General features: G+C 41.5%; 1 protein-coding gene across 1 annotated transcript in view; it reads left to right on the forward strand.

Annotated features, from left to right (window-relative positions):
• LOC110537229 (protocadherin-1) overlaps window positions 1–27,107 on the forward strand; it is a 153,848-nt gene extending 126,741 nt beyond the window's left edge. The window contains exon 5 of the mRNA XM_021623109.2: window positions 22,794–27,107. Within this exon, the coding sequence (XP_021478784.1) occupies window positions 22,794–23,164 (371 nt within the window). The 3' untranslated portion in view covers window positions 23,165–27,107. The remainder of the gene's footprint in view (window positions 1–22,793) is intronic.
• The last annotated feature ends 661 nt before the right edge of the window (window positions 27,108–27,768 follow it).

A 27,768-nucleotide genomic window follows, 5' to 3' on the forward strand; every position in this document is an offset into this window, starting at 1 on the left:
CGGAACCGGCCAGGCAGAGACAGCAAGGGTGGTTCGTTGCTCCAGAGCCTTTTCCCATTCACCTTCACATTCCTCGGCCAGACTAGGTATGACCTACTGAAAAGACGAGTCTTCAGTAAAGACTTAAAGGTTGAGACAGAGTCTGCATCTCTCAAATGGGTAGGCAGATCATTCCATGAAAAAATGGAGCTCTATAGGAGAAAGCCTTCCCTCCAGCAGTTTGCTTAGACATTCTAGGTACAATAAGGAGGCCTGCGTCTTGTGACTGTAGCGTACGTGTAGGTATGTACGGCAGGACCAAATCGGAAAGATAGGTAGGAGCAAACCCATGTAATGATTTGTAGGTTAGCAGTAAAACCTTGAAATCAGCCCTTTCCTTAACAGGAAGCCAGTGTAGGGAGGCTAGCACTGGAGTAATATGATCACATTTTTTGGTTCTAGTCAGGATTCTAGCAGCCGTATTTAGCACTAACTGAAGTTTATTTAGTGCTTTATCCAGGTAGCCGGAAAGTAGAGCATTGCAGTAGTCTAACCTAGACGTAACAAAAGCATTTTTCTGCATCATTTTTGGACAGAAAGATTCTGATTTTTGCAATGTTACATAGATGGAAAAAAGCTTTCCTTGAAACAGTCTTGATACGTTTGTCAAAAAAGAGATCCAGAGTATTTTATTTTAATTTTATTTATCTGTTATTTTACCAGGTAAATTGACTGAGAACATTTTCTCATTTGCAGCAATGACCTGGGGAATAGTTACAGGGGAGAGGAGGGGGAATAATGAGCCAATTGTAAACTGGGGATCATTAGGTGACCATGATGGTTTGAGGGCCAGATTGAGAATTTAGCCAGGAAACCAGGGCACCCTACACAGGGCAGTGTCCCCAACCACTGCCCTGGGGCATTGGGATATTTTTTAGACCAGAGGAAAGAGTGCCTCCTATTGGCCCTCCAACACCACTTCCAGCAGCATCTGGTCCCCCATCCAGGAACTGACCAGGACCAACCCTGCTTAGCTTCAGAAGCAAGCCCGCAGTGGTATGCAGGGTGGTATGCTGCTGGCTAACGCCAAGGTCCTTCACAGTTTTATTTGAGACGACTGTACAACCATCAAGATTAATTCTCAGATTCAACAGAATATCTCTTTGTTTCTTGGGACCTAGAACAAGCATCTCTGTTTTGTCCGAGTTTAAATGTAGAAAGTTTGCAGCCATCCACTTCCTTATGTCTGAAGCACAGGCTTCTAGCGAGGGCATTTTGGGTCTTTCATTGAAATGTACAGCTATGTGTCATCCGCATAGCAGTGAAAGTGAACAATATTTTTTCGAATGACATGCCCAAGAGGTAGAATATATAGTGAAAACAATAGTGGTACTAAAACGTGTCCGTGTAGACCAATTTGGGTTTCTAATCTCTCCAAAAGAATGTGGTGATCGATAGTATCAAAAGCAACACTAAGGTCTAGGAGCACGAGGACAGATGCAGAGCCTCGGTCTGAGGCCGTTAAAAGGTAATTTACCACCTTCACAAGTGCAGTCTCAGTGCTATGATGGGGACTAAAACCAGACTGAAGCATTTCGTATACATTGTTTATCTTCAGGAAGGCAAAAAAACAAAGAAATGTTAGTCCATCATTCCTTTAAGATATGAAGGTCAGTCAATGTAGAAAATAGTAAAAATAAAGAAAAATGACAAATGGAATGAGTAGGTGTGTCCAAACTGGTACTGTATGCATACACAGTATATACAGTACCAGTCAAAAGTTTGGACACACTTACTCATTCAAGGGTTGCTTTTTGTTGTTGTTGTATTTTCTACATTGTAGAATAATAGTGAAAACATAACAACTATGAAATAACATATGGAGTCATCTAGTCAACCAAAAAATGTTAAACAAATCATATTTTATATCCTTCAAAGTAGCCACACAAAGTAACTTTTCCAACAGTCTTGAAGGAGTTCCCACATGGTTAGAGCATTGGACTAGTAACCGGAAGGTTGCAAGTTCAAATCCCCGAGCTGACAAGGTACAAATCTGTCATTCTGCCCCTGAACAGGCAGTTAACCCACTGTTCCTAGGCTGTCATTGAAAATAAGAATTTGTTCTTAACTGACTTGCCTAGTAAAATAAAGGTAAAATAAATAAAAAAATATGTTGAACACTTGTTGGATGAACCAACTCATCCCAAACCATCTCAATTGGGTTGAAGACTGGTGATTGTGGAGGCCAGGTCATATGATGCAGCACTCCATCACTTTCCTTGTTGGTCAAATAGCCTTTACACAGCCTGGGGTTGTGTTTCGGGTCATTGTCCTGTTGAAAAACAAATGATAGTCCCACGAAGTGTAAACTAGATGGGATGGCATATTGCTGCAGAATGGTGTGGTAGCCATGCAGGTTAAGTGCGCCTTGAATTATAAATAAATCACTGACAGTCTCACCAGCAAAGCACCCCCACACCATCACACCTCCTCCTCCATGCTTCACGGTGGGAAGCACACATGCAGAGATCATCCGTTCTTCAAAAGTTATAGAAATTTTCCGGAATGTCATTTCTCTTTGCTTATTTGAGCTGTTCTTGCCATACTATGGAGTTGGTATTTTACCAAATATAGCTTTTTTCAGTATACCACCCCTAACTTGTCACAACACCACTGATTGTCTCGAACGTATTAAGAAGAAAATAAATTCCACAAATGTACTTTTAACAAGGTACACCTGTTAATAGAAATGTATTCCAGGTGAATACCTCATGAAGCTGATTGAGAGAACGCCAAGTGTGTGCAGAGCTGTCATCAAGGCAAAGGGTGACTACTTTGAAGAATCTAAAATATATTTTGATTTGTTTTTTGGTTACTCCATGATTCCATATGTGTTATTTCATACTTTTGAATGTCTTCACTATTATTTTACAATGTAGAAAATCCCTGGAATGAGCATGTGTATCCAAACTTTTAACTGGTACTGTATATGCCAGTATGTATGTATATCGTCTCCAAGATGGCATAGCAGTTCAGACGTATTTTTGTCCTCGTCCTGTCGTGTATATAAATATATAGATATATTTACAACTTTTTTTTCACATACATTTTTAATTTTCCAAAAACTAATCTTCAGAACACTCTCCTGCAATCCGCTTCACCAATTTATATTTATATAAAAAAGTATTATTTACCTCAGATCTGTAATCCTCCGAGAGGCTAGCCAGAAATTAGCCAGAAGCTAGCCGGGAGCTAGCCAGAAGCTGGTTCAGAAGCTACTCTGAAGCTGGTTCAGAAGCTAGTTAGCTTATTTACTGGCTAATCGTTAGTACTCAGCTAACCACGGTTTGTGATCATCGGCTGTCCTTTGGCTCGAGAATCTATCGCCAGTTTTGTACGGCGCGGTGCAGCGCAGCGCGGCTCGGAACATACCGGATTTCGGCCGCTGGCTCTGGACATCCATACCTGGATCTCACAGCTAGCTTGCTGCTATCCGTGTGACTATCGGCTTTCGTCGATTCCGGAGCTAACATCAATTGTTCCGGAGCTAGCCAGCTGAAGAGTTCCATCAATCACTCCTGGGCTGCAGTCACCTATCCGGACCCGTTTTGCTGCCTACGCGGAGCCCCACCGGGCCTTCACAGTTGGACTGCCGACGTTGTCTACCCGAGGGAATTGTCCGGCTGGCTCCTCCGGCGCAACGTTGCCTGGACGCCCATCTGCGGCCTGCTAGCCGTTGGCTATCTTATCGGCTGCTATCTGAATAGACAATCGGACAATTTTTATTTTATTTTATTGTTATTTATTTATTTATTTTTCTTCTTGGGCCTCTATAACTATATCTATTGTTTTTATTTTTGTTGTTGTTGTGTGATTTGGATTAATCCCCTCTACCACACGGAAACCCACTAATCTACTGACGGAACGCAAGAGTTGGCTAATAACAGACCTCCATTCTATGCTAGCTTGCTCCTATGCTAGCTTGCTACTGATTTAGCTGCCTAAATCGCCGTGACCCCCAACCAACCTCTCCACTCACTGGACCCTTTTGATCACTCGACTGAGCATGCCTCTCCTTAATGTCAATATGCCTTGTCCATTGCTGTTCTGGTTAGTGTTCCTTCCAGTTCTCTGCTGCCAATGACTGGAACGAACTACAAAAATCTCTGAAACTGGAAACACTTATCTCCCTCACTAGCTTTAAGCACCAACTGTCAGAGCAGCTCACAGATTACTGCACCTGTACATAGCCCACCTATAATTTAGCCCAAACAACTACCTCTTTCCCTACTGTATTTTATGTATTTATTTATTTTGCTCCTTTGCACCCCATTATTTTTATTTCTACTTTGCACATTCTCCCATTGCAAATCTACCATTCCAGTGTTTTACTTGCTATATTGTATTTACTTTGCCACCATGGCCTTTTTGCCTTTACCTCCCTTATCTCACCTCATTTGCTCACATCGTATATAGACTTGTTTATACTGTATTATTGACTGTATGTTTGTTTTACTCCATGTGTAACTCTGTGTCGTTGTATGTGTCGAACTGCTTTGCTTTATCTTGGCCAGGTCGCAATTGTAAATGAGAACTTGTTCTCAACTTGCCTACCTGGTTAAATAAAGGTGAAATATTTTTTTTTTTTAAATACAGTAAGGGCGGAAAAAAGTATTTGATCCTCTGCTGATTTTGTACTTTTGCCCACCGACAAAGAAATGATCCAACTATAATTTTAATAGTAGGTTTATTTGAACAGTGAGAGACAGAATAACAACAAAAAAATCCTGAAAAAGGCATGTCAAAATGAGAGAAATAAGTATTTGACCCCTCTGCAAAACATGACTTAGTACTTGGTGGCAAAACCCTTGTTTCTTGTAGTTGGCCACCAGGTTTGCACACATCTCATGAGGGATTTTGTCCCACTCCTCTTTGCAGATCTTCTCAAAGTAATTAAGGTTTCGAGGCTGACGTTTGGCAACTCAAACCTTCAGCTCCCTCCACAGATTGTCTATGGGATTAAGGTCTGGAGACTGACTAGGCCACTCCGGGACCTTAATGTGCATCTTCTTGAGCCACTCCTTTGTTGCCTTGGCTGTGTGTTTTGGGTCATTGTCATGCTGGAATACCCATCCACAACCCATTTTCAATGCCCTGGCTGAGGGAAGGAGGTTCTCACCCAAGATTTGACAGCACATGGCCCTTCCATTGTCCCTTTGATGTGGTGAAGTTGTCCTATCCCCTTAGCAGAAAAACACCCCCAAAGCATAATGTTTCCACCTCCATGTTTGAAGGCGGGGATGGTGTTCTTGGGGTCATAGGCAGCATTCCTCCTCCTCCAAACACAGCGAGTTGAGTTGATGCCAAGAGCTCCATTTTGGCCTCATCTGACCACAACACTTTCACGCAGTTGTCCTCTGAATCATTCAGATGTTCATTGGCAAACTTCAGACGGGCATGTAAATGTGCTTTCTTGAGCAGGGGGACCTTGCAGGCGCTGCAGGATTTCAGTCATTCACGGCGTAGTGTGTTACCAATTGTTTACTTGGTGACTATGGTCCCAGCTGCCTTGAGATCATTGACAATATCCTCCCGTGTAGTTCTGGGCTGATTCCTCACCGTTCTCATGATCATTGAAACTCCACGAGGTGAGATCTTGCATGGAGCCCCAGGCCGAGGGAGATTGACAGTTCTTTTGTGTTTCTTCCATTTGCGAATAATCACACCAACTGTTGTCACCTTCTCACCAAGCTGCTTGGTGATGGTCTTGTAGCCCATTCCAGCCTTGTGTAGATCTACAAACTTGTCCCTGACATCCTCGGAGAGCTCTTTGGTCTTGGCCATGGTGGAGAGTTTGGAATCTGATTGATTGCTTCTGTGGACAGGTGTCTTTTATACAGGTAACAAACTGAGATTAGGGGCACTCCCTTTAAGAGTGTGCTCCTAATCTCAGCTTGTTACCTGTATAAAAGACACCTGGGAGCCAGAAATCTTTCTGATTGAGAGGGGGTCAAATACTTATTTCCCTCATTAAAATACAAATCAATTCATAACATTTTTGACATGTGTTTTTCTGGATTCTTTTGTTGTTATTCTGTCTCTCACTGTTCAAATAAACCTACCATTAAAATTATAGACTGATCATTTCTTTGTCAGTGGGCAAACATACAAAATCAGAAGGGGATCAAATACTTTTTTCCCTCACATTTTTCCCTCATTTCTATATTTTTTTGCTATTCAAATGATTAAAACCGTTACCGTGGTCATTTTGCTGAGCAATAACCGTCATCTAAAATTCCATGACCATCAAAGCCCTAGATCAGGGTCCCCAACTGGCGGCCTGTGGTTGGTTTTATTTGGCCCCCCAAGTTTTCCGAGCAAAACATGTATGTTTTCTGTATCTGTTTTTGGATAGGGGGGTAGTAGTTTATGTCCCACTTTGACTTTGGCTGGGTGAACTGATATTCAGTCTGCATAAGCAGCTTGAAGTTAGGATGACTCAGTAATGATATGATTCACCATTGTCTTTCACATGGAGATCATATTAAATTACTTTGAAATTGTTTATTAGTATTCTAATTCCTAATTTTGTGGTCTTTTGTAACATGTTCCCCTTTGTTCGTGAAGGTTGGATGAAGTTAGTCTTTCTGAAAAGAAACTGAAAATAGACCTTCAATTAACTTTGCTACAGTACAAATCACAAATCTTTTTGAGTGCCAACGTGCATCTCAAACTACTGTGGTAGAGCTCTAAAACACCTTTCAATTTCATAAAGCTTTCTTACAAGTAATATCTACCCTAATACAAAACATGCTCTCCATATGTGAAACAATTTTCTCCTAGTTTGCCCTGTCTTGTCTAATCTAAATGACCCAAGGAACTATGTACGCTGTTTCTTGTAGCTTTTTAATTGGTCACTATATCAGTGCTGGTTATGTGAAAGCATTGGGGTTGATACTGTGTAATGGAATGTGTTCTCTTACTCCAATGGAATAGGCCTGTGTAGTGTTGTATGGTTGGGAGTATGCGGTCCTTGACTCAGGCTCTGGATCACTGATAGAGATGGAAGCATCCACTCTCCTGGCGCTAAGACTCTTGTCTTCAGAGAGCAGGTTCAGACAGAGTTAATAAAATCTGTGATATTTGATTTATGCTACATAATCTGCAGCTATTGATTTCTCTAGTTGACCTTAGCAGTAGGCCTCTGTATTTCCATTCTTGACTCCGGGTCTGTGTTGGAGTGCCCAACATTAAGTTTCTTTCTCCTATGTGCATGTGCATAAACACTGCTTTATTCACCCTCTTCACACTATAGTCAGTGTTTCCCTTGGGGAGGGGGGGTCTTCCTGGGGCATACATTTATACATCTATTAATAGGGTTGGCTACACTTCCAGGATTATAAGCAAACTTGGAGCTTTCCCTGACGATCTGATGTTGTAATGACCCACTGTGATCTTAAAAGTACATCACGTCAAAAACAAAATATATTTTTAAATGTTTTTCTATAGACACGCGCCTTTAAGATCAGAGTGACACATTACAACATCAGATTGTCTGACCAACATCAGAATATAGGGGAAACACTGCTATAGCACATCTAAAATAGTGGGAGTGATTGTTTGAGTGTGCTTGTGCAAGTGCGTAATTCGATTTCTGAATATTCTGACACTGTTCCTAATCCTTAGCAGTTTTCAAAGCCAGACTTTGGAGAATATCATAACTCATCTACCATTGTCTGAATGTGAGTTTTCTCAGAAAATCATTAGGCATATTAGACAGCTTAGACCTGTCAAAACAAAATCAGCGATGAAAGTCAAGGAATGGCATCCAGCTAGTGACAGCATTCCATTTCCACTTCCTTCAACACTTAATTGAGTTGTTGTGACTTTGTTTCATACAATTTGTGAAGTGCCTCCAGTCTTTTTATGTCATGATTATTAGAAGACTTGATCATCACAGCTTTTATTTGCTAATTTCCATCGTCTCTAAACCAATGAAGCAGTAACCCAGACCAGTAATGAGCCACAGCGCAGCCATTGCCTCACATTACTAATGACCTGTAGTGTCTTTGACACTACACTGTCCCAATTACATCCTCTCTGTCTAGGTCACTGAGTGTGCCCACTGCCCAACAGCCTGAGTGTGCCCACTGCCCCCACTCATATATGATACAGTCTGGGTCAGCGATTGCAACATTATACTCTGTGCCAGTGGTGACCAGCAGTATACTTAGTATACTCATATACTCTGGGTCAGTGACAACAGTACTCCCAGTATTCCAGTCATGTTCTCCTCTCCCCCGGGTTGATGATGACTCCCACTGGGATCATTGCTCAGCCTCCTGGCTGTGGTGGCATGGGCGCTGGCACTGATAGGACCCGTGGTGTACACACACACACACACACACACACACACACACACACCCACACACACACACACACACACACACACACACACACACACACACACACACACACACACACACACACACACACACACACACACACAGTCACTCTGGGTGCCCCAGATGGAGGCATTTCCATGTGGCTAGGTGCCCAGCATGGGGCCTCACTGTGCTATGTCTGCCTCTGTGCGGACTCACTGCACATATGGGCCAGTGAGAGGGAGAGATAAAATGGAATTTGCATAATAAAGAGGATCTTTAGCGATGCTGTGTGATTCTTCTCCCTCAAATGTATCAGATGATATGTGTAGCCTAATATTTTTTTATTTATTTTTTTGTCAGAGATTTTTACCTGTGATTGTTGTAAAGCACTGAACCTCCCTTCTGCCCAACAGCCTAGATATACAGTAACTCATTAATGGCCCCATGCAGTCTTTTTAATGTTATTTTAAAATCACCACTGTAATGTCTAATAACACACTGTGTGTGTTTATTGCATGAAAATAACTCCAAATATGTTTTTATCATTTATTTTCCTCAGCTTCATTTTGCTATTGAAATGCTCAGTCTGATTGTGTGGGCATGTTGATATTAATGTTTATATATTTACATATAGAGTCCTGATTGGCGGATATGATAATCTGGACCAGGGGTGTCAAACTAATTTTGTGCCGGGGGCCACATTCTGTTCGGAAGGCCTCACTGAAGATGTGTTATATTTCAAACAAAAAAATCCCAACTTGGTTTGCTTATCGCTGTATTCTCGCGTGGACAAATTTTGACGGGAGTGGAGCATCTCGCATCACCTCTTCGTCTCAGTCTCGAGCTGGACAGCCTCTTCGTCTTGAGCCTGACAGTCAAGAAAATGTATGAATGTAGGCCCATTATCATTTCTACACAGTTTAAATTTGTCTTTAGTCATTTTTAAGTGTATTGACTTCATTTTTTTGCTCAAACCACCCTTGGGCCGGATTGGAGCCAAATAAAACCACCCTCAGACCAAATTCAGCCAGTTGGGGAACCCTGCTCTACAGTTTACCCATTCAAAGTAGGAGGATCCATATGCAAATAAAAGATGACTGGTCATTTGTCAGAATAAACAGATCCGATTGTGACATGCTGTTGGCCAATTTAGTTTTCTCCAAAGCGCTTACACTAATCAAATCAAATCAAATCAAATGTATTTATATAGCCCTTCGTACATCAGCTGATATCTCAAAGTGCTGTATAGAAACCCAGCCTAAACCCCAAACACCAAGCAATGCAGGTGTAGAAGCACTAAAAGGGCATTGTCATTTTCACAATTACAGAGTGTTATTTCTCGGCATCATAGTGTGTTAATATCTTAAAAACAAATAAGAAAATCGCATTTTTTGACAGTACTGCCACTTTAATGTAACACTGTGGTGCCATTCCTTGGGAATGTGTCTCTGAGTGCGTGGGTGTGGGTGTATTCATGTTTTTCTGTCTGTGTGTGTATGTGTGTTTCCCTGTGTATGTACTGCACTGCTTTGTGTTGTGTGTGAGTTTAGTAGAACAGTGAGTGTGATATGGAAATGGACAGAAGGCGAGAAAAAGAGGGAGAAGAGGGGTACATGGAGAAAGAGACAGACTGAGAGACAGAGTGTGAGTCTGAGGGGGCTTGTTTGTCTTGCGGGTGCCAGTTTGGGCTGCTGCCTGGGTGCCAGAGTGACGTGGCGATCCGGGGGAATGGTTTTGCTCAGGCAGATGGCACTGGGCCTTGTCAGAGTCCCGGCCTGTTAGTAGAATTGATTGCAAGGGCCTCTGCCAGTCTCTCCTAGGACTGTGGCCTATGCCAGCATATCCTGGGACTACCACCACCCTAGAGGAGACAGGTCATGTGATTCAGAGCTTTTTTGGGGGCTGGGTGAAAATGTTTGAACAATGGCCTCCCATGCAAAGGGTCCCCCGAGGCATGTTGTCATGGGCAATCTGGTCTTAATACAGAGCACTTTCTAGCACAGCCATTCTGTTCAGCTCCAATCAGCTGCTGCTGTTTGTTGCCCCTGTTTGTATCTTTACTGCAGAGCCAGCAGGTCGGTGGTAGAAAAGTGCCTTACAGTAGCAGAATTACATTCTCTAACCTGGCAAGCGCTTTGACACTACTGACAATGATTCACCCTGTCCTTTTCTGGTTAGTTTATGGGACAATAGAGCTGAATACAAAAGTCTCACGTAGGGGCAGCAGGTAGCCTAGAGGTTAAGAGCACTGTGCCAGTATCCAAAAAGTTGCTAGTTTGAATCACTGAGCCAACTAGTTGACAAATCTGCCAGAGTGCCTTTGAGCAAGGCACTTAACCATTTTGCCCTGGATAAGAGTGTCTGCTAAATGACTAAAATGTTGTGATGTGTCATATTTATAGATGTCTCTAGAGGCCCCTCTATGGGTCTGGATAACTCCTATCTGTCTGTGGTCACTGGCAACATGATCCTAACCCACACACTCAGAAAATTCATCGAACCACTCACTGCAATGGCTGTAAAACTATACCCCCTAAAGAGAAGAGAGAACATTAGGATCTACCGTATCATATAGGAAATGATATGGCTCATTGTCCTTCATGGTGGATTGGCATGAAAGCACATGACACAGATTGCAGTAACAACTACATTAGGATGCTTTATTATCAAATTATACCCATTGCCAGAAATTCACACTATTCTGTCTTCCACTTAAAAATATTTCCCCAAAGTTTCATAAGTCAGTGAGGCCAGTCCAGTTTGCTGTAAGACTATAATAACACTGTTTATAATAGCAATATTTTTGACAGAACCTTGAATTCATTTTGGCTGCATTCCATGTTGCATTTGAAATGGATGTCAGGAAGATTGCTCTGTGTTTCCATTTCTTCACTGTTGTGTTCATCAAAGACACGTTTTGGTTTTCATCCACAGTATTACCAGAAGAACACAAGTCAGGAGGGACATGATTGACTCAAACAGGGCTTATTAACATTCTCATGTTCTACTTCTTGACATTCTTTCTGTTTCTATTGATCCCAATCCTCTCCACTTGAATTTAACACTGGGTGAAAAAATAAGCTTCTTTAAAGCCATGCCAGTGCTGTAAAACATAGATTATCACTATAAATTGATGTAGCTATTTGTCAGAGCACGTGAATATGAATACACATTAGCTCCCCTAAATAATCTTTCTAACTACAGTCTCCAAGTATTAAATGACTGCTCTTAATACCACACACACACTATAAATGTCCGGCTTTACCGCTAAGCTTGTAAAGTGGACGAGTATGCCAGTATCTCTAAGCTCTATATACTGTACAGTCTGTGTGCATATATTATTTTAAGAGGAATCATTCTCTCTGTCCATTGAAAGCTTGGATAGGTTTGCGCCTGCTAACACCATATCAGTAGGGACTGGCGAGCTGAAGCTGCAATTTTGGAAGTGATGAGATGTGTGCGAGCTGGGTCCTGAGAGTATGTGGTTATAATGAAAAGGGGAGAATAATGTCTCCATTAGTCTAACTCTGCTCTCAGCCACTGGAGAGGGCCTATTCGGCTTGGGGTCCCACCGTAGCAACAGGGGTGCAGAACCAGGGAGGGGGTAATTAGAGGATCAGAAATAGAGAGTGGTGGTGAGTCTTATTGGCGCTGACTTTCCCAGCCCAGTCTCACCCATCCCTGGGATCATAGAGTGTTTGCTGCCCCAGTTGGGCTGCTCAAACGGGGATCAGAGAGAGGGCCCAGGGATCATCTCTCCATCACAGTGAGACGAGGACCGAAAGCTGCTCAATCGCTCTCTAACTAGTGCACTGCCATGCCATGATGGATGGCACTTGAGGGACTGGAACTGTGTGGGTCTGCCATGTACTTCCTTATTTCCAGCGAGTCACAGAGGAATGGAGACGCTCTGGCCTTTAAGACTTTCTCACAGCCAGTGGAGGGTGTCCCACAATTCACCGTGGTTCATGTCCCCTGCAAATGTTCCCAAAACACAAAAAACTCTCAAGTTGTGAGGCTGATTATACAATGTTTCTTTTAGGGTGCAAAAAAAACATTTACCTGAAGTTACAAGGACGTTACCAGAACACATTTCGTCTGTTCTTTGAAGGTTCCCAGAATGTTTCATTAGGTTGTGGGAACAGTCTAGTGGGAACATTATGGGGACATCCCAAAAGACAAGAATGTTACCAGAACCATTTTCTCTGTTCTTTAAAGGTTCCTAGAATGTTTATTTAGGTTGTGTGAACATTGTGGGGATATGACAAGAGACCAAACACTAAAACTGTCCAGCTGTGCTGACATTCAGGTAATGTTTGTATCAGGGTTCACAAAACATTCTTTTGATGTTGACATAACAGCATTTGAGTTCTTTAAACGTTCCCAGAATATTTAATTTGGTTGCGGGAACATTAAAAGAGAGAGATTCCCATAACACACAATATGCTCAGGTGTGATGACATTCATACAGTTTAAGTTAGGTTGCACAGGACATTCCCTTAATGTTGCAATAAGATTGTTGTGATATTCACGAAGGTTGCACAGTACATTCCCACAATGTTCCACAATTTCCAAATGAGACCGTTTTTAAATTTATTTTAGTATTTTTTATTTAACCTTTATTTAACTAGCCATGTCACTTAAGAACAAATTCATATTTACAAGACAGCCTACCAAAAGGCAAAAGGCCTTCTGCAGAGATGGTGGCTGGGTTTAAAAATAAATTAATCTAAAATATAGGACACTACATAAAGAGTGACCTAACACAACAACATAGCATGGCAGCAACACAGCATGGTAGCAACACAACATGACAACAACATGGTAGCAACACAAAATGGCAACAGTAGTGGCACAAAACAAACATTATTGGGCACAGACAACAGAACAAAGGGAAAGAAGTTAGAGACAACAATACATTGCGCAAAGCAGCCACAACTGTCAGAAAGAGTATCCATGATTGAGTCTTTGAATGAAGAGATTGAGATAAAACGGTCCAGTTTGAGTGTTTGTTTATGATGTTCATAGAATATTTGTTTGAGGTTTAACTTGATATTCCATTGATGTTCACGCAATATACATTTTACCCTGTCTTGGAGGACCTAAGAACATTTCAAGACCATTTCGAAAATGTTATATTTAAATGTTATATACCTAATATAACCACAACATTCTCAGCATGCGAAATTGTCGCTCCTTAAAGCATAAGAAAGCAGATTGGAATACATCCCCACTTGTTTCTCTCCAGATGTAATGGCAATTTCTATTTGATAACTGTATTGTAGGCCCACTACAAGGTGATACAGACACACACGGCATTTTAATTTAATTTAACACAGCATTTAATCATACAAGCACAACCATCCATATTTTTTACACTTTGTATGTTGACAAACTGCCCATTATTTAATTAATAGAACATTTGGACAGCATTTAATCATAGAAACGCAACCATATTTTTTACAATTTATTTGTAGTCGGCAATGTTTGGCTCCCAAGTGAGGTCTTTTATCCTCTGTGCCACCAGGGAAGCTCTCTTGCGTCTTCTTTTTTTTCGGTATATAGCTATGGCAGTACTGTCAATCAGGAATTCCATGCTTCCTTTTAAGGCTTCTTAGACATAACTAACCCAGGGAAATACTGGTAACTGGGTTATTCACCATCACGTCACCCATTCTCTTAAATACTGCATACTTCTGGGCCCATATTTGCAAGGTATCCAAGACTATGAGTGCTGAAATAGGATCACTTTTGCTTTTCAGATCATGAAAAATTTGACAGCGGGGACCATGTCAAGCGTCTCAAAGAAGGAATTATATTGGGTGTCTTATTTTTTACAGTTAATCCAAATTCTGCATTTCTGACTGGATTTATTAATCTGGATAAAATAATTAAATCCGCTTTTAGTAGAGTGTTTCTGAGTCTCAGTTTCACCATATTTTTTCAAAAGAAACATGGATCTGCAAGCAGGTCATTAACCCTCTGCTCACCAAGGGATAGTGCAGCGGTCTAAGGTGCTGCATCTTAGTGCAAGAGGTGTCACTACAGTCCCTGGTTCAAATCCAGGCTGTATCACATCCGGCTGCGATTGGGAGTCCCATAGGGCGGGGCACAATTGGCCCAGGTTTGGCCAGGGTAGGCCGTCATTGTAAATAGGAATTTGTTCTTAACTGACTTGCCTAGTAAAAGAAAATGAAATAATAGCTGTGCCCTTGCAGGGTTTTTGCAGTCTAATATGGTCAATTAGGACACAGAACAATTTCTTAAAATGTTTCCATCTTCCTCGTGTGATGTGTACTTGTAACACTGTATTTTATTTATTTTTTCTTATCCAAAGTGACTTACAGCACTGAGTGCATGCATTTATTCCATAATGGTCCCCCATGGGAATCAAACCCACAACTAGGGCTGTGGCGGTGATCGTATTACTGCCACACCGGCGGTCACAACTCATGAAGGCAGTCATATTCCATGTGACCGTTGAGTCACGGTAATTAGGCTTCTCCAAGTTCTGATATGGCTGATGGTCATTAGTAACCTACCAAACTTGTTAACTGCTTGATACTCAGCACTCTATTATCCTTCTAATCATTTTGACAACAATGAAAATGTTATCGAAAATCTAATCAAACACTTTATGAGAGCCCATGAGCTCACGTTGCCCAATATTTCTATAGGCTATGCAATTGCGAGAGAAAACATAGTGACGGCCTCTATTTAAAAGAGGAGGATCCCTTTAGCTTTCTGTAGGCTAGGCCTACTATAACTTTCCTAATATTAAGCACATTGCTTATCTTTACAACAGCAGTATCACCTACCAGGCTGGTATGAAAACGAACCACAGGAAAAGCGTCCTCCAATTCTTTTCATTTTTTTTGGTCCATTCTAAATCAAGACAAATTTTACAAATACTGTATATGATTTAATATAGGCCCATAGGCCTACATGTTTTGATAAGATTTGTATCACAACTAAAGTGTCCAAATAACTTAATCCGCTTTACAAGGGGTGTAGAGCCTAACTGGCATACATAAGCAGCGAATGAGTTTCAAGTTTGGGGAAGAATATTTTCACCATAAAAATGCACCTTTATAATAAAAGCATTGTGTGCATAATTGTATTTGTGGTGACTTTTGATAATGGTGTTTTCCCCTAATGGAACATTCGCACATATAGCCTACTGTCGTGTGCACACTGCTGCGCTTATAATGTGAAGAAATAGCCTTATACTTTATCAACATTTCAAGCTAAACATTCTGATCTGTTGTGTCAGCCACATTGCGTAAAAAAGTGGTTTTGATGCTAGTGGTTGTATTAATTTGGGATCTATCGAATCCAACAACTGTCCCAGACTATGTTTGGAATATTTATTTCTTGCACAGAACAGGTCGACTTTTCTACTATGGGGAATAGACGATTGACTTAGGCTTAGGCTTTTGCTGTTCGTTAGGCCTACTCATCTTGTTGGATGACGAAAAGTACATGTGGACAGTTCTTCCAATTTCTTCAATATGCGCCTCGGAATTGGATAAGCACGCATGCAGTTGCATCTCCGATGTGTCTGTCTTCACTTGTAGCCTGAGAGAAATACCCGATCACGTGATGGAGAACCATGTGAGTGAGAGCTGATTCAGAGTGCGCAACACTTAGGGAGAAGGGCACAAAGGCATGCATTTTTTTAGGGTGCATTATGGCCACATAAATGGGATGCCGCCGTGAAATTCGAGGCATTATCATGTGCTTGTCAAATTGTGAATGGGTGACTGATGAAGTGTGTACAGCCTGTGCAAAGAAACAAACCAGAGCTCATGCCTTTCAAGACACTTTTTTTCAAATCATCATTAGAGTTGCATCATGCAGTCAATGTATTAAAAATCTAAACATATAGTCCAATGTTTGTAGAACAACCACCAGTGAAGGGCAGGTGGGAGCTTTGTTATGGTTTTAAAGGCCATTTTAACTAAACATTTGGCCTCACAGAAACACCTGAGCCATTGTGTCTCAGTTCTGCCACATCTGAGCCACACTTAGATGTGCAGTGGTTTTTGTACTTTATGATTATTTCTGTCCCAGGATTCCAAGGATTTCTCCAAAGGACTTCTGCGCTGACCTCTCTTCCTCATAGCTTAAAGTCGGTCAGAAACACAGGGAGCTGAATGAAAGGGATTAGTCCACAGGTGGGAACAACAAGGGAGGGTGGGAGGGGCGGGCTGGCTGACTTCAGAGGAGATCTAATGAAGCTAAATCCCAGAGTTGCTGCTGCATTTCTCAGAAGATCGTTATGGGTGAGAAAGTAGACCAGATACAGGTTCAACAATTAATCAGATATTCTCTTGAAAGTTACTCACTTCTCATTTTTTGTGTGAAAAACTTAACATGCTGAGTTTTGCTTCCTTAGCCTGAAGAAAGGATGCACAGAGCAGCTAAAGACTGGAGGACGGGCAGGAGTAATCACTGGGAGGATATGTTGCTTTGCCTCTCCTCTCAATCAGTGTCTCAAGATCTCAAAGAGCTTCCCCAAAATTCCCATGGCAATTTGGACGGATATTTAATGAGAGCGTATGCAGAATTTATATGCTGTCCTAAATCCACCTAAGCACATCAGAATTATATTTATTGAAAACAAGGAATTTCTTGTATGAATTAGATAAGTGAAAAATGTGTATATTTCTTGTGCATTTGTGGTTATTTGTGTGTTGTTATGTAAAGATAACTATCAAAATAATGGAAACACCAACATAAGGTGTCTTAATAGGGCATTGGGCCATAACAAGCCCCCTTTATGCTCCTTTGAGACCCCTCTTTCAAAGTCATTGAGATCTCTTACTCTAGCCATGGTAGCCAAAATAATGGTTAGCTGGAAATGTTTATACATGAATCTAAGCATGGTGGGATATTAATTAATTAATTGATTAATTAATTAACTCAGGAGCCACACCTGTGTGGAAGCATCTGCTTTCAATATACTTTGTATCCCTTATTTACTTAGGTGATTCCTTTATTTTGGCAGTTACCTGTACATATGTGTTTAGCCACAAATTGTATTCCCCTCTTTTTTCCTCTCTCCCTCATTTTGAGGGTGAGAAAATGTCAGGTATCTCTGCCTACCAAAGGGAACTGTTGTGAATGCTTTAGTAAACACACTCAATGTCACTGAAAAACTAAAAAAACAAGACCCAGGAATGTTATTTTTCCCACTATGCATGAACAAATCACTATCTATTTACAGACTATTTTGATATCACACACCATCTCTATATTTAGAATACCTAGAATAACAATATCTGCATAAATGGGGTCTTGTTTCCACTGTCTGTGGGTTGCCTTGAATACATGTTTAATTCACAAATTAAACATTTTGCATTAACCACAATTCTATATACAGTACACGTCAAAAGTTTGGGTATACCTACTCATTCAAGGGTTTTTCTTTATTTTTACAATTTTCTACATTGTATAATATTAGTGAAAAGATCAAAACTATGAAATAACACATGTAGTAACCAAAAATGCGTTAAACAAATCAAAATATATGTTATATTTGAGATTCTTCAAAGTAGCCAGCCTTTTCCTTGATGACAGCTTTGCATTCTCTCAACCAGCTTCATGAGGTAGTCACCTGGAATGCAATTCAATTAACAGGTGTGCCTTGTTAAAAGTTAATTTGTGGAATTTCTTTCTTTCTTAATGCATTGTGTTAATCAGTTGTGTTTTGACAAGGTAGGGGTGGTATACAGAGGGTTCTCCTCAGAGGAGGAAGTGGAGGACCATCCTCCTCAGTGAATTTCCCAAAACTAAAAATGGTAAAACATTGAAAAAGTTATCCGTTTTTTATTAAACTATTGTAAATGTATTCACGTCACCAATAATTGATTAAGACACTGTTTTGCAAAAATGTCTACAGTAGCCTCAACAGCACTCTGTATGGTAGCACCATGGTGCAGGACAATACAAAACCCAGGAAGCTCTTGGTTAGACCCCCATCCCTAGACTAATGACCAATTCCAGAGGCCCGCCTGTTTAACTGCTTACTGATTATTTACTGCATGATTGAAGCCGGTTGACATTAGTTCAATTAGCTATGTTGACTAGGACATTACTTTAGCTAATATGGGGACAACGATGTAGGCTGTGTGTAGCAGTTATGATATGGTTTGGGGAGAAAAAATTGCCTTGTCATATACAGCTGATGTGTTGTTCATTGAAGTCCACAAAGGGAAAAGGTGATAGGAGGAGAGCATAGAGGCTAGAATGAATACAACGTGGCTGCTACGTATTAAAGTGAACTGTGTTTATGTGTAATCAGGGGTGTATTCATTCTGCCGATTCGGTTGAAAAACATTTCTTAAACTGAATCAAACAAAACGGGGATAAAAATACATTAATTTGTCCAATAGAAACTCTTGTTTGCAACTGTTGGGCTAATGATTACACACTAGATATGCTAGATGCAGGCAAGAGTGTAAAGGCGCTATTGAATGTGCCACTGTCTGTCATCTAAAAATGTATCTCGACCTGTGTGCACCTACATTGTAAACTTTAATTCATTGGCTAGGTTGTAGCAACCTCATGATGTGTATAGGGAAAATGTGAGTTTCATGTAGTAGCCTAAACCTATCAATGTTACATTGAACTGGGTGAATGGAATATGAATGACAGTCATCCAACATGCTGTAATAGAAATAAGGCCATAGTCATGAACAAAAAAATTGTCCTGCCTCATCATCAACGACACTGGCTGCCACTGGCGGTATACAGAAGACAGCCCTGTTTGGTAAAAGACCAAGTCCATATTATGGCAAGAACAGGTCAAATAAGCTAAGACAAATGACAGTCCATTGTGACATTACGGTCAGTCAATGCGGAACATTTGAAGAACTTTGAAAGTTTCTTAATTTGCAGTGGCAAAAATCATCAAGTGCTATGATGAAACTGATTCTCATGGAAAGGAAGACCCAGAGTTACCTCTGCTGCAGAGGTCATTAGAGTTACCATTCTCAGAATTCGGCAACTAACTGAACCTTAGATTACAGCCCAAATAAATGCTTCACAGAGTTCAAGTAACAGACACATCTCAACATCAGCTGTTCAGAAGAGACTGAGTGAATCAGGCCTTCATGGTTGAATTGCTTCAAATAAACTACTACTTAAGGACACCAATAAGAGGAAGAGACTTGCTTTGGCCAAGCAATGGACATTAGACCGATGGAAATCTGTTGTTTGGTCTGATGAGTTCAAATTTGAGATTTTTAGTTCCAACTGCCGTGTCTTTGTCAGACGCAAGGCAGGTGAACGGATGTTCTCTGCATGTGTGGTTCCCACTGGGAAGCACGGAGGAGGTGGTGTGGGGGTGCTTTGCTGGTGACACTGTCTGTGATTTATTTTGAATTCAAGGCACACTTAACCAGTATGGCTGCCACAGCATTCTGCAGCGATACACCATCCCGTCTGGTTTGCGCTTAGTCCCACTATCATTTGTTTTTTCTACAGGACAATGACCCAACACACCTCCAGGCTGTGTAATGGCTATTTTACCAAGAAGGAGAGTGATGGAGAGCTGTATCAGATGACCTGGCCTCCACAATCCCCCAACCTCAAACCAATTGAGATGGTTGGAGTGCAGAGTGAAGGAAAAGCAGCCAACAAGTGCTCAGCATATGTGGGACCTCCTTCAAGATTGTTACAAAATAATTATAGGTGAAGCTGGTTGAGAGAATGCCAAGAGTGTGCAAAGCTGTCATTAAGGCAAAGGGTGGCTACTTTGAATTATTTCAAATATAAAATATATTTAGATTTTGGTTACATGATACACCATAGGTTACATGATACACCATAGGTGTTATTTCATAGTTTGAAATAACACCTTTCATAGTTTGAATGTCTTCACTATTATTCTACAATCATAGAAAATAATAAATAAATAAAAACCCTTGAATGAGTAGGTTTTTACAAACTTTTGACTGGTACTGTACATATGCAATTGGAAGACCACACGGTCAATCCCAAGCCATAATGTCTTTATTTTGTTTTCTTCCATCTCTCTATGAATTGTGGGTATCTAAGGACTATTCCCTATCAATCACAAGTGTTGTGGCACACACTGGAAAGCAGCCGGTGGGGAGAGGGAGCATTTGCAATCAGACAGTGAGGAGCAGTGTGAAATCTCTGGAAGAGCAGCTTCCCCCCATGCCAGTGGACAGGGGATCAGTCGACGAGAGAAAGCCTGCCTCAGACACCCAACCCCTCCCACTGGCACCCTGATGCAGCATGCATGCAAACCCACCCCTCCCATGTGTCTATCAGCTGAGGGGGTTAAGCTCTGCACGCAGCCCCCTCCCTCTTCTCTCCTCCATGGCCCTGCATGGTAGAGTGCATGTTACACCAGTGTGAAGGAAGTGCATTTGGAATCAATGATGAAGTTCACTGGGAATCAAAGAACGAGAGGTGGATGTGATAGTGAATGTGGCTCAGCAGGGTTTCCTGTTGTTCAAGGCTAAGTGTGTCTGATGTAATAAAAGGAATATATGAAATGTAAAATTAAAGAGACTAAGTGAATGAGCGAGAGTAAGAGCTGCATTGGCTGAAACTGTCCAGAACACATCCGGAGAGTCCAGGATTTTATGTGCAGGGAGAAAAATAGCATTGAGTCACCTCTCTTCAAAACCAAATCACCTGCTCTCTAAATCCAATCACCTCCCTGTTAAACCCAGTGCCCTACAGTGCTGTGGCTCGCCCATCCGCTCTCTCTGGGCTGCCCGCTCTCCTCCTGCTCCCGGCCTATTGGAGCTGCACTATCCAGACTGTAAACTCTAAAGGGTTTGTTCCAGACATAGACCTTGATTTACTTCAGGCTCCACTCCAGGAGAAAACAGGCTTCCAAAAATCCCCTTTTTCACTTGCCTGTCTTTGGCTGCTCCTTTAATCTACTGTGCAACTCCTTTGATGTGTCTTCCATGTCCACTGTGTGTTTGGGGTCTGTTTATTTCAGCATTGTGAGCTGGGCTGAGTTGATGTGCACGGTAGGTAAAAGGGTTAATACAGTGGCTTTGTGTTAAAGGGAACTGGGAGGCTCCTGTTCCCTGTGTTGTACAGGTGGAACAGCCCAGAAGTCCTGCCTAATGCCTGCATCAGGGCTGGCTGTGGGTATAGACACAGAGAGACTGTTTGGGAACTGGTCCCCCTGGGGCTTTTCTGCAGGCATACAGACTTCCATCTGCAGATTCAAGGCAAACACATCTGTGTTACTAAGTGTTGCTATGCTAGCTCTGCTTGTTTCTATGTGAATTGAACATAAATCTGAACTGACAAAATTATGTTATTTGTGTTTTGGGGGTTCATAGCTAGGTATTTTCAAGCTGAGGTACAAATTTACTGAGGGGTTGTTCCCTTTGACCCAGTCACCATACCTTGTATTTTCTGCCCAAAAATGGTGTAGGTATACAGTACAGCTATATCCAGCTATTGATTTGAATCAACGCTGTTTGGAAGGAGGTCAGTAGGTCGTGGACCTATTTAATAATTAGGAATGGTAGAATGAAAAATGGATCAGAATCAGGGACATGGACTCATTTCAGACCTGCCAGTCAATAACTGCCATACCACAATGGATTTACCCTGGGGCCCCACAGGGATCTCTCTGGAGCCACATGTAGCATTGTGCGTTGTCTGATCATTACGCGTGATTGTGTGTTAAACTTTTATTTTATCCTTGGAAACACATTGGGGGCACCATTTTTACCCAGTACATACTAGATGGCAACCTACATACAGCACAATACAGCCACGGGGCAGCACAGAACATGCAAACAAGCACACACAGATATACAAAAATAGGATCTTAATTTGACCTGTTTTGTAACGGCAAAAGAATCCTGCAGCAACAGGATTTTAACGTTTAGTCCATAATGTTGCTTGATCGGTGGTTAGGCTATTAGCTGGCCAAAAGTAGGCTATTGTGTGTTTTATGCGGTGCAGGAAAATTCTCAGCAACAAAATAGTGATCAAATGAAGATTCTGTATCAATCAACACTAGACACACAGTCGTAATCATTGCTCAATACTTATAGCAATGATTGCCCAATGCAGTGAAGGACTTCATAGAACACATTAACTACATCTCGGCTCCTCTAATATCAACCACCGGACTGCACATGCTGTAGCATCCACGTCACAGTGCATAGCAACAGCTACATAGCAACAGTTGTACTGTGCATAGTAACAACTGTAAGTTAATTAGCAAACACGGGGTTATGAGAATAATTTTCTACTCATGTTTTCTACTCCCGATTAGATGTCACAGTAACCTTGTTGTTTATTCTCAGTCAACAGTGAGGGGCTATATCTGCAGTTAAACTCCCTCTGTTGTCTTTTTCTGTTAAACATTTGAACCTCTCTGAACATGGGTGTTTATCTCTCCTCTCCATGTAGATATGCGTTCCATTCCTGATGTGGCCATGACTGGTAACTGTACTCAGGAGTGCAGTGAGCTGGGTCACTCAGACGCCTGCTGGATGCCTGGGCAGCCCTCCCCAGTGCGCAAGACCAGGAATCCCCCCAAACTCTCCACCTTCGTGCCTTACCAGGAGAGAGGGAGCCTGGGCCGCCTGGCCAACGGGAGCGCCAGGCCGGGTGGCGAGGAGTACCGAGCCAGCATTCTGCCCTCCCGTAGTGCCTATTCCAACAGCGGCCATGCCCCTAGGCAGGACTGCCCAAAGGAGGAGGTGCCCCTGAGCGTGGCCTCTGAGTTCCTGCCCACCTCCCCTCCTAGCCACACCCCCAAACAAGAGATCTACCTGTGAGAAAGCCCCACCTCCCACATCTGATTGGTGCACAGATAGAGGAGGAGCCACAGAGACACACCCACTTTAGAAAAAGAAACATGCTCTTAGAGGATCTGAAAAGTCAATTTATTGAAATAAATACCCATTCTGTAGGAAATATGGGATGTGATTTGTGGAATCATTGGTATGTGCAATAGGAGTTTTTCATTTTATTTATTTACATATTTATTGGTTTATTAATGTATTAATTAGTTAATGGATTTATTTATCAATGCAGTTTCTTTGAAAGCATTGGTTAAACACTTGTGGTAATATCACACTAAATCAACATACAATCAATCCCTAAAACACTAGTGATTTTCTTAGCTAAGCCCTAACCTGTTGTGATATGTTCTCTGGAACATCCAATGTGTGATCAGTGCCATAACCAGATAACATTCATCTGACAGGCAATGAAGCCCTAAGGGTAGACTTAACATTTTTGATTAACAATCAAATGGAATGATCTTTCTTAATGTACAGTGCTGTAAATACATGTGAATGGTGTACACTGTATCTTGTATATATTTCTGTCTGGCTCAAGCTGATAACAATAGCCTCAGAATTTTAGCATTTGAGCTTTTCTTTGCTGCTGCTGTTTAACACTTGATTGAAATGTTTTCCAAAAACTTGGACGGAGAGTGTGGAAAGGCACTTGAATTAATTAATCAACTACACACACATCTGTGACCCCCAATCATGATAGAACCATAGCATGTTACCTCATGCTCCCTGGATAGCTATTAAGCCAAACCCCTAGCTCACATTCTGATAGTGTTTGCCCCTCTCAGAGTAGAGCCTCTGGTTCCCCACCTACACTGTAGATGAGAATATATATATTCTCTGTTCTGTGTGAAAAGCTCCTCTTCAATGCCTCCCTATGCCTGAATAACACTGAGCTAATCAGTTGCTCTCCACATAGAGGTCACCATTACATTCAACCTTGTGTCTCTAGCCTCGTTAGGTTTTCTCCTCACGATCCGCGTGAATTTCAATAGTTTTACTCCGCCTAAGGAGTTATTCACACGAGTTTCAGCGCAGCACTTTTCAGTCCTGAGAGCCACTAAGGTGACTTAGAGTGCTGTGACTGAATTCCTCTGTCTCTCAGAAACTATGCTTTTTACATCTACATCCTGATAGGTCTCCTTGTGTTGGTCTCACGTCTTTAAAGGAAGGCTACAGTAATCATCTGGGACTAATTTTTATTTTACCTTTATTTAACTAGGCAAGTCAGTTAATTAAGAACAAATTATTATTTACAATGATGGCCTACCCCGGTGACGCTGGGCCAATTGTGCACCGCCCTATGGGACTCCCAATCATGGCCAGATATGATACTGGATTTGAACCAGGGACTGTTGTGATGCCTCTTGCACTGGCATGCAGTGCCTTAGACCACTGCGCCACTCAGGAGACCTTTTGTTTTGGTGAAGAAGAAAAGTGGTCACTCAGGTCACCATTTTGTTTAAACATAATTTACCTGTTGCATCCATTGGTGCATGTTATAAACAATGATGACATGTTGCCATTTCAAATAAAGTTAAATATTGGTTGCAGGAGTCATATATTTTCAGTCCAGTTGACATTCATAGAGTTCAGGTTATGTTACGTTGTTCCTCATTTTTCAATTGACAATTAGATAGAGGACATTCCTGTTGGATACAGCAGCAGTCTTTGACAAATACTTATTTTCAAAGTCATTTAAAAGCAGACATCTGGAGGACACAGGAACAGTAGTATGTAATTGGATGATGATAACGCCACTGGCCCGCCTCGCAGCACAGTAGTATTACTCATAGCTTTTGATTTGTACACTGATTCGATTCGATTTGTATCTTAGCCCCTGTTTTGACCACAGTGTATTTCTATGGAGAGAGAGACAGTGGGTCTGGTCTGAGCAAGGGGTGGAAGGGCCTGGAAGGGAATGGATGCTGGGCTCCCATAATTAGTTTGTGTAATGAGTCCTTAGCCAGGGCATATGTGAGCATACAGCCTGAAGACAACACAGCAGCCACATAATCCAAATCCATCTGCAAAACTACAGTAATTTAAAAAGCGGTATTTTTATCTGGACTTACCTCATCCCACCGCCGTTGGCAACACATGTAGAATAATTCAACTCAAAACATGTGGAAATTACTGGACATGGCTATGAATAAATAAGGCAGGTGATTATCCTAGCCTTGAGGGGTGAACAAGCACATTATGCTGTTTTCAAAGCCATTTAGCCACTGAAATAAAATCCAGCAAGAGTCATAAAACACGATGATGAAGCCTTTTGGTCCCCCCCCCCCCCCCCCCCCCCCCCCACCACCACCCAACCCCCTCTCAAAGCAGCTTCACTGAGCTAGAGCAGCGGGTGAGTTCACTGACCTGGAATTATTAATATGTGTGAAAGATTGCGATGAGTGATAAAGCCAACGTCATACAGCCTCAACACTGCCTTTGTCTCCTATGCTCTGTCTGACTCCTTTCAGATTCGCTGATTCATCTGACTCCAGCCTGAATCTGGCATAAATCAACAGGCTTATCTCTTTACTAATCACTTGGTCTGGCTGAATAACTTGGTGTGGCTTCTCTCTGGCATGTCTGAACAACTGATTTTGACTGAAGCCCTTATTCAAATCAAACCACTGGGTTTGAGTGCTTACCAACACCCGTGTTTGCATACACATTCTTTTTTCAGCCAGAATAACTGTGTTATACCTTTTTCTCTCCAGCCTATATCAATTAGTATGTTTGAATATCCTGAATCACATGGTTTTACCTGTCCTTTGAACTCATACTTAATTTATTATTTGTGTTGACTGCTCTCTAGAAAGCAGGATGGTTGACAAGTCCTGGATCAAAGCATTAATAGTATGAAAACCCTTGATACACTCCACAGTATGTCCAATCATGTGTAGTTTGTATGTTTTATGTAATGTCAAGTTCACCTGAGTATCCTCTGCCTCTCTGTAGTGGTCTTGTAAGGTGATTGTGGCTGTGGACTGATGGACATGATGAGATACTGGAGAATAGGCAAAGGAGTTTTCTCTAAGACTAAGGGCTGGATTCAATCCATATCGCCGAAGTATCGCGGAAGATCCCCGTTAAAATGTAAAGGTAATGCCGACATATGCAGCGTTTACCGTGAATGCAGTCTCTGGAACATTGCCTATTGTCAGTCGTGCTATAAAGTGGGTCTTCAGCGCTACGGATTGAATAGAGCCTTAAGCCTCCTTAAATAGAAAATCAAAGTGAGCTATGACAAATCTCTCTTGAAAGTGTACTGTACATAGATCTACACATCCCCATGTGTGCTGTCAAGCAGGCTATGAGTTTAGCATGAATTCCAAAGATAATTAGTAGTGTTTTTGATGAGATCTTAGTGCTGGTTTTGGTTCAAGAACCCTCTCCCCAAGGAGCTGACATTCACTGCACATTTCATCACCATCAGAGACAGTTCTACACAGTAAAATAAAGACAAGCTGCCTTGAAAGTGTGTCGTTGCAAGAGAGTACCAAGTTGTTATCCTAATTGTTGGTTATATTTATATAGAACAAAATGCTTGTGATGCCATGTTTTTGTACAGTTTTATGTACATGCAAGTGAAGCTTTTTAAAACGTATTACAAAAGCCGATGGCATATAAAAATTGTAATGTGTTTCTTGATATGTGCACATTTTGCCTTGGTTGGATTGATCTTTGCTGAGTCGGTGTGAATGTGGCCGTTCTATGCCTGCACCGTAGTCCTTCACTGGCTCCCTGCTCCCGAGGACTTTATCAGACTTTATGTTGATCGTGAACAGTGGATTGTCGGATCCTACCTATTTGTTCAATTCCAATGTGTTCCATTTTGTTCTGTTTTTGGCATGTTGAGAAAATTCCCTTGTAATAAGTCCTCAAGAACTTTGTAATAAAATTAGTCCAGGAAAAAGAATGCTTTCAGTGACTTATTGAGTGTTGAGTATGTTTATTGATAGAATAGCGGAGTAATTATTTCCAGTGGTACATGTGTCAACTACGTTAATTGTGTAAATTAACTACAAATCCCATCATATGTAGCTTGGTAGTGTTTTGTATGTATATAGCATCCATACTCATACCCTCTACTCCTGCAGTTTGCAATTTTTAATTGTCCCCAAATGTTGTCTGAAAAGCATGTTCTCTCTCTCTGCTATTATCTATGGCTTTTTTGACTAGGTAGGTATTACATTTCAGCATTGTGTTGAACGACGACTTACCTGACACCTCCAGGACCTATCTGGGCCTGCAAATGGCTCCTGTATAAGGACAAGCCATTGGATTTCAGAATTACACTGTAGTGCTGACTGTCTATCAATCAATTATTAATGTGTCTGCGCTCTGCAGATATGAAGGAAACTCTCTCAGTTGAGGGATGTGCTGGCTCAGTGTTCGGGATATTATCAGATTTTAGGACTCATGAAAGTGTCTACATTGTTATTCAGAGAAGTCACTATGTGTTTTGCTAGATAACCATAGAGAGAAAGACCTAAGAACTCACAATAATCAACCATAAAATAAAGATAAGACTATGAAGATTGCACTGTCAAAAATTGATATCTTCATCCATACTACAT

The sequence above is a fragment of the Oncorhynchus mykiss genome, chromosome 12, assembly GCF_013265735.2.
Source record: "Oncorhynchus mykiss isolate Arlee chromosome 12, USDA_OmykA_1.1, whole genome shotgun sequence".
Classification (NCBI taxonomy): domain Eukaryota; kingdom Metazoa; phylum Chordata; class Actinopteri; order Salmoniformes; family Salmonidae; genus Oncorhynchus; species Oncorhynchus mykiss.